The sequence below is a fragment of the Wyeomyia smithii genome, chromosome 1 (genome assembly GCF_029784165.1).
Source record: "Wyeomyia smithii strain HCP4-BCI-WySm-NY-G18 chromosome 1, ASM2978416v1, whole genome shotgun sequence".
NCBI lineage: Eukaryota > Metazoa > Arthropoda > Insecta > Diptera > Culicidae > Wyeomyia > Wyeomyia smithii.
The window spans coordinates 170,506,680-170,514,750 of NC_073694.1; the positions used below are offsets into that span (position 1 = coordinate 170,506,680).

At 44.8% G+C, this 8,071-nt stretch overlaps 1 protein-coding gene across 1 annotated transcript; it reads left to right on the plus strand.

Moving 5' to 3' along the window:
• Positions 1-1,803: 1,803 nt before the first annotated feature.
• On the plus strand, positions 1,804-3,447 carry LOC129717358 (uncharacterized). The gene has a single exon (XM_055667234.1). It carries the CDS (start codon positions 1,804-1,806, stop codon positions 3,445-3,447), a length of 1,644 nt encoding a protein of 547 aa, XP_055523209.1.
• Positions 3,448-8,071: the final 4,624 nt, after the last annotated feature.

Genomic DNA, 8,071 nt, shown 5'->3' on the forward strand with positions numbered 1-8,071 from the left:
AAGAAGAGATCGCGACACAGTTGGGTATCGAAGGTGAACCTGACAACTTATGGTTGAGTTGGACTGGGAAGATCAGCAGACAAGAGAGGACCTCCAAGCGGTTGAGCGTGAAGATATCCGGGGTTGGTAAGCAGAAACTATTCCAGCTGGGCAACGTACGGACCGTACGGGAGCTGGGGCTTCCCAGTCAAACGCTGAATTACAAAGAACTGTCGAGTACCTTTCCGCATCTGCAAGGACTTCCCGTTGCTAGTTATACCAATGCCAAACCAGGCATGATTATCGGTCTTGAGCACGTGAAGCTGCTTACTAGTTTGAAAATTCGCGAGGGCAGCTGCAGCGAACCGGTGGCCACTAAAACTAGGTTGGGGTGGTGCGTGTATGGGAGAAATTCCGGGGACAGAGGGTCCATGGAACAGCTTCACCTGCATGCTCGAGTTAGTATGAGCAATAGCGACTTGCATGACTCGATGCGAAAGTTTTTCGCCGTTGAAGATGCCGTAGTGACAAAACAGATTGAAGCCGAGGAAGACAAGCGGGCACGCAGTATTCTGGAAGCAACCACGGTGCGGAAAGAAGCCCGTATGGAAGCGGGATTATTATGGCGTATAGATAACGTAAAATTTCCGGATAGTTTTCCGATGGCGGTAAGCAGGTTGAAAGGTCTGGAAAAACGGTTGGCTAAAGATCCTGAGCTTCGCAGGAAAGTGAATGAGCAGATAGAGAGCTACGAGAAGGAGCAGTACGTCCGTAAGGTGTCACCGGAGGAACTTAAGCAAGTGAACCCCGAGCGTGTGTGGTACTTGCCGTTAGGAGTGGTAACGAATCCTAGGAAGCCAAACAAAATTCGGATGGTGTGGGATGCTGCTGCCAAGGCTAATGGTGTCTCATTCAACGACATGCTGCTAAAGGGTCCGGATCTACTGGTTTCGCTTGTGGAGGTGTTGCTGCGGTTTAGGGAAGGCAAGATCGCAGTGTGCTCAGATATCCGAGAAATGTTCTTGAGGATTCTGATTCGTGAGGAGGATAAGTGGTCCCAATGTTTTCTATGGCGCGCCAGTCCGGAAGATGAAGTGCAAATTTTTGTTATTAACGTCGCCATGTTTGGGGCAACTAGTTCTCCCTGCACAGCACAGTTCATAAAGAACAAAAACGCACTTGATTACGCAGATTTTTACCCCAAAGCGGTAGATGCGATTATTAGGAACCACTACGTCGATGACTTTCTCAGCAGTGTCAATTCTGTGGAGGAAGCCGTACAGCTCAAGTGCAGCTAATACACGCAGCCGGTGGATTCGAGTTCGGAAAAATTCTATCCAGCTCACAGGAGGTGCTCGATCTACTCGGGGAGACTGGTACGTCTGACAGCAAGTCACTCAATTTAGAGAAGGAACGGGTCTACGAGCGAGTCTTGGGCGTGGTATGGGTTCCCCGGGCGGATCACTTCACTTTCGACCGAACAGGGCTGGAAGGAATTTTAGAAGGCGGAATGATTCCAACGAAGCGCCAAGTTTTACGCACACTTATGAAATTATATGATCCGCTGGGATTCGTAGCGCACTTTGTAGTGCAAGGAAAAATATTGATGCAAGAAATCTGGCGAACGGGTACTAACTGGGACGAGCCCATATCAGAGTCTTTGCACAACCTGTGGAGTAGGTGGATCGAGGTGTACCTGACGATCAGCGAGGTGAGGGCCGATGCTTTCTTGGTCATCTTTTGCCGGAGGAAATCGACGAAATCGAACTACATGTGTTTACGGACGCGAGCGTAGCGTCCTGTGCTTGTGTGGCCTATCTGAGGATGTCGTATAGCGGAGGCGGCTGGTGTTCGCTGGTTGCAGCAAAGACAAAAGTTGCGCCACTCCGGGCGCTCTCAATCCCCCGCTTGGAGCTTGAGGCTGCCATGATGGGATCACGCTTGTTGCAGAAAATTCGTACGGCACTTACCCTCAACATTCGAAGACACTTCCTGTGGACGGATTCAGCTACAGTGCTCGCATGGCTCCGCTCAGACAGTCGTCGATATCACCAATTCGTTTCTTTCCGGGTTGGAGAAATTCTTTCGCTCACCAGCGTGGACGAATGGCGCTATGTACCATCGAAGCTCAATGTTGCGGACGACGCCACAAAGTGGAACTCGGGACCCTCATTTGACCCAGAAAACCGTTGGTACCAGGGACCACCGTTTCTACGAAACCCAAAAGAGCAGTGGCCTGGGCAGTCAGTAGTGGAGGATGAAGCGGATGTAGCATGCGAAGAACTACGTTTAGTAGGCGTACATCAAGCGGCCGAGGAAGTAATTCGCGTCGAGCGCTTTTCCAATTGGGATCGTTTGCTTAGAGCGATGGCTTATGTTCACCGGGCAGTCAGGATCTGGAAGCGAACTCTAGGGAGAAAAAGTCGACGGCATGTCCTGGATCAGGAAGATATCGTGAAGGCGATGGAAACACTTTGGCGCCAAGCACAGAGTCAGGCTTATGTGGAGGAGGTTCACGCGCTAAACCATGGTTGCAGCGTGGGCAGAAGTAGCCCATTGTACCCCCTAGTTCCGTTTATTGACGAACACGGAGTCGTACGCATCGGAAGTCGGATTGGAAGCGCACCGCACATTCCCTACGCAACAAAGTATCCCGTAGTGCTGCCGAGAGATCATCGCATTACCTTCCTACTGGTACAGTCGGTTCATCGCCGGTTCTTGCATGCTAACGGAGAAACTGTTTGTAACGAGCTGCGACAAGAGTTTTACATCCCGAAGCTTCGGGTGTTCGTGAAAAAAGTAAGTCGAAGTTGTCAGTACTGCAAGGTGAAGAAATCAACTCCCCGGCCACCATTGATGGGACCTCTGCCGAGAGTACGCCTAACCCCATTCATTCGGCCAATCACGTTCGCCGGTGTAGATTACATGGGACCCCTCGAAGTAAGAGTTGGACGATGCGTCGCAAAACGGTGGAATTGTTTGTTTACATGCCTCACGGTGCGAGCAGTCCATCTGGAGCTGGTCCACAGTCTTTCGTCTGCATCTTGCGTGATGGCATTCAGAAGATTTGTAGCCAGGCGGGGAGCTCCACAGGAGGTATTTTCGGACAAAGGAACAAATTTTGTGGGAGCCAATCGCCAGTTGTCAGAGGAGAAGCAGAAAATTCGGGACATTGTTCAAGACTGCGCCGCCACATTTACCAATGCAAATACTCAGTGGCATTTTAACGTTCCTGCGGCTCCGCATATGGGAGGACCATGGGAACGCATGGTGAAGTCGGTGAAGGTAGCGATGAAAGCTGTGTCGGATAGCACACGTCACCCTAGCGACGAGGTGTTGGAGACCATCATGCTGGAGGCCGAAGCAATTGTCAACTCACGACCGCTGACTTATGTTTCTTTGGAGGCAGAAGACGACGAAGCGCTCACACCAAACCACTTCCTTCTATACGGACGGACTGGGTTTTAGCAACCGATAACGGAACCTGTTCAGGGAAACATTCTGCGAGACAGCTGGAAACTAGCGCAGCATATCATCGACGATTTCTGGCGCAGATGGGTGCGGGAATATCTCCCGATGTTGACGAGGCGAACGAAGTGGTTCGAACCAGTGAAGCCGTTGAAACCAGGTGATCTAGTCGTGATCATCGACGAACAGGCGAGAAACCGATGGGAACGAAGGCGTGTACTGGAGACGTTTCCAGACAAATCCGGGCAAGTTAGACAGTTAGACAGTGCAGACAGCTAGAGGAGTGCTTGCTCGACCCGCGGTAAAGCTGGCGGTACTGGACGTCACCGGCGAAGAGGATACGGGTGTAGTGACTCCGGAAACGGAAGTGGTTCACGGGTCGGGGAATGTCACCGAAACCCCCCGTTGCGGCGAAAAGGGGGTGAACAACAAACCGTTTAATATCGAGCGAAAAGGGCCGAGCGAACAAAATGACAATTAGGATGTAAACATCCGTGAACGTCATCGTTTATTCAGTTTCGATAGCAAGTGAAACCGCATATCAGTCGCGAGTTTATTAAATTAAGTAAATTTAAACAAATAGTCGTTCCACAGTCCGGAACAATATTAAATTTATTACTACTCACCACGTAGTAAGTGGTATTTATAAAGCAGGTTAAAAGGCGAAGGTACGTTGCTGAAAATAATTATAAACTTATACTTACCCGTAACTTAACCTTAAACACACAGGAAATACTGACCGCTAATCGTTGTTCATCGCTGGTGGACCTGAAAAGAGAAGAAATAGAAGGTTGCCTGAAAGGTAGAAAGAATTAGTAGAAGGATTTCGGATATAAAAACCAAGAAACACTGAATAAGTAAGAAATTATAAATTATCTTTAACACTTTATTAGAACCTAAAATATATTACAGCTTTGTAGCTGCTAAGTAAGCAACTAAAAAGACGGTGTTTGTTTCGACGTCGGGAACAATGGTGTTGAACGGTGAGGAAGGTAGGAGAATGGTCGGACAGGATAGAAATTGAGGAGGACGGACAAGCTGTGAACCCACCAACCTGAGACGAGGTGAAGAATGCTTGCAAAGAGCTGAAGAACCACAAAGCCGCTGGGAAGGAGGCTTACCGGCCGAGTTTTTTAAAGTCGGGAGCGAGTGACTGTGTAGTGCAATTCACCAGATTATCCTAAGGATATGGTCTGACGAATAGCTACTTACGGAATCCGCTTATAAAATTATCTTCCGTATCCTGTTCCAGTGACTGAAGTCATTGCAGGAAGCCTTTGTTGGAGAATATCAATGCGGTTTTCCAGTGGGACGATCTATAACGGAACACATGTTTACCTTGAGACAGATCCTCGACAACTTTTGAGAACACAACTTGCAGACACATTATCTGTTTATTGACTTTAAGGCGGCGTACGGTACAGTGAAACGCAACGAGCTGTGACAAATTATGCTAGAACATGGTTTTCCAACAAAACTAATTAAACTGTCACGTGCGACGCTTGACGGTTTTACATCATGCTGTTCAATACAGCTTTGGAAGGTGCAATACGAATGGCAGGTGTGCAGAGGAGCGGAACCATCACCACGAATTCTCACATGCTTCTAGGCTTCGCGGACGACATTGATATAATTGGTGTTAACCGTAGAGCAGTTGAGGAGGCCTTTACGGCTCTCAAAAGGGAAGTTGCGAGAATTGGGCTTACCATAAACGCTGCCAAAACGAAGTACATGGTGGCCGGAAGAGGTAGTTCTGCGGGTGTTGGTGCTGCGGTGAAGATGGATGGGGATAGTTTCGAAATGGTCTCCGTACGAAATTTGCGCTCTATAGGATTTTGATCCTCCCGGTGGCACTCTACGGACATGAATCGTGAACGTGGAAGGAGGCCGATCGACGAGCGCTTGGGGTCTTCGTGCGTAGAATCCTGCGATCAATACTCGGAGGCAAACTAGAGAATGGGGTGTGGCGCAGGCGCATGAATCACGAGCTGTACGAAGTGTACAAACACGCTGATATTGTCAAACTGATGAAACACGGCAGGTTACAGTGAGCTGGCCACGTAGCACGGATGGTGGATAAGCGACCGGCAAAGATAATATTTGGCAGAGAACCGGAAAGAAGCCGATGACTTTGAGGCAGACTTCGCACGACCAGGAGTTTTACTGTCGACGAGGATGCCAGAGCAGCGGGTGTAAGAGGAGACTGGAGAGGAGCAGCCCAAGACCGAGATTTGTGGAGACGTATTCTGCATTCAGCTTAGGATCTCAACGATCTATCGCCATAAAAGTAAGTAATACAGTCCTAGGGGTTGTATTAAATGGTGACATGGGACTAAACACTGTAATTAGAGGGATTTTAGTTATAAATGTTACAGAGTCCGCAGACAAAATCAATTCGTTTGTTTAGTGACTTACATATTTGTATTATCAGCCTTTTTTTACAACCTTTTTTTGGAAATATGTTGACTACACTAGAAAGATTTTGTTACGCTTGGCGATATTGTGCCTGTAGTGTTTTATTTGTTCAAACAGCTTTATTTGACACGACATAAGCGTATCGTAGTTCTTGAATAAAGACCAAGAATGTGTCCTAATGAATCTAAATCAGAATTAATCAAAAGCAAAGCCTTGGTGCTTTATTCCGATTTGGAACTCGACCTTCTGTTTATTAATACACAGACTTCGCAGCGCTACGATCCTACTGATACTAACAGTCTTCTCCCGAGCCGAGACTCGAACCTACGACGACTGGCTTGTAAGGCCAGCATCGTACCTCGGGACTAGCTGGGAGAGAGATGGATCAGAATTAATTATATTACCTCAAAAACCAAATCAATGGTTTTGTCTTATTAAATTCTGATTAACCCAAATTTTTTATATGAATCTTACACTGAAAATAATTCCGAAGCATAGGTTCACTAACTTAGACGATATGTCAAACAAAATTATCAACAAGTTCCAGCAAAAAATTGTAGCAATCAACAATTACAGCGAATTTAAATTGTGAAACGATTCATTTTTGATTTTTGGTTGACAATTTTTTTCCATTCACTAACTATTACTTTCACTGTATTACGAAGACACTCAATATACACTGGGGTCTTTTTTACGCGGTTGGTTGTACCGCGTTGAAAAAATCCGCGTATAAAAAAACCGCGTTATTTTAAAAAATCGCGTAAAACAAACTCCATTCAATAATAAGATCCTATTAAAAATAATGGCACGTAAGTGAATATAAACTTGAAAAATGATATAAAAATGGTAACGGAACATACAAAATGAGTTTATACTGCTTCTAAAATGAAAATTCATTGAAGAACATGACTATAACTTTTTTATAATGATTTTGCCGCATGTTTAAGCTTTCGTTCATTAATCGGAAGCTAATCGCAACGACCCTGACTAGTATCGTTATACAATTATTAATGTAGTTTTGTTCCTTCTTCCCGAATCAACGGAAATTGCCTATTTTTGATAATAACAGCAAATATATGAAAAATATGCATTATTCAGAAAGGGGGCTGTTTCAAACTTTTTGAAAAACTTTACCGTCGAGACATCAAATTAGTCTCAGTTCATGGAAGCAAACATTAATTGACCTATTGGGACGACGAGATTCTGTCAGTTTTTTTCTTGGTACTGGTATAAAGAATGTCACAGTAACTGGTTGGTGTCTATTCATGTCGTCTGTGCTAGGCATGCTCGCATGTGATTTGTAAATTTTTTCCTTGAAATTTTTTGTTTATTTTTAGCACTGAGCTATGATATGATAATGATAACTAGCGTGTTACGAATATGTCAAAATTTTTTCTATCCATCTATATTGGTTATCTGGCTCCATCATGTGGTTTGAAATCTGACGGAACATTTGCCTGTTTCATTTCCAATTTTACAGAATGTACCCTGGTATAGACAACAAAGACGTAGCTCTACGTCGAAAATTTTATTTTCAAGATTTCGCCAACATTTCTGGAAACAATTTGAATCATTTAAACATATTTTGAATACAACATTATTCCCCCAAGTTACCATAAATCTACCTCCAAGGTCCAGTTTCATTCAACAACACAAAATCATATTTCTATAACCAATTCAAAACTCCTGGCGTTATAGGATGTGTAGAAGAAACTCACATACCCGTTAAACCAACTAAGGATATTTTTTTATGCAACCGTGTGTATGTTGCTTATGTTGTATGCTGGATTAGGAAGATTAATATTGTTGTGCTTTGATTGCTGAAGTCCGGTGCGTTACAAAGCGCTTCTTCAATCAGAAGGAGAGCAATTCGTCTAAAGGGCAAATAATAAAAATCTTAACTTCGAAGAGGTACTTTAGATAAATATGAATTCTAAGTGCATTTCGCTGTGATTTATTAGCCCTGGATAGATTTGAAGCATTTTGAGAAATTATACAGTAGAATTTGTTTAAAATACCTACATTTTTAGGAAATTTTCCGAACAAGATTTCACTAGTCAACATATTTAATGCAAAAAATTAAAAAAAAATGAAACTAAAATTTGTTTGATCATCTCTGTGAATTTTGGTGCTCCACAAGTGCAAGTGCGTTGAAAGTCCCCACCTGCTCACCTCGAAAATTAACCGTGCGCCCCCATTCATTGTTGAA

Coding starts and splice junctions, on each gene's coding strand:
- LOC129717358 (XM_055667234.1), top strand. CDS start 1,804: ATGTCGTATAGCGGAGGCGGCTGGTGTTCGCTGGTTGCAGCAAAGACA.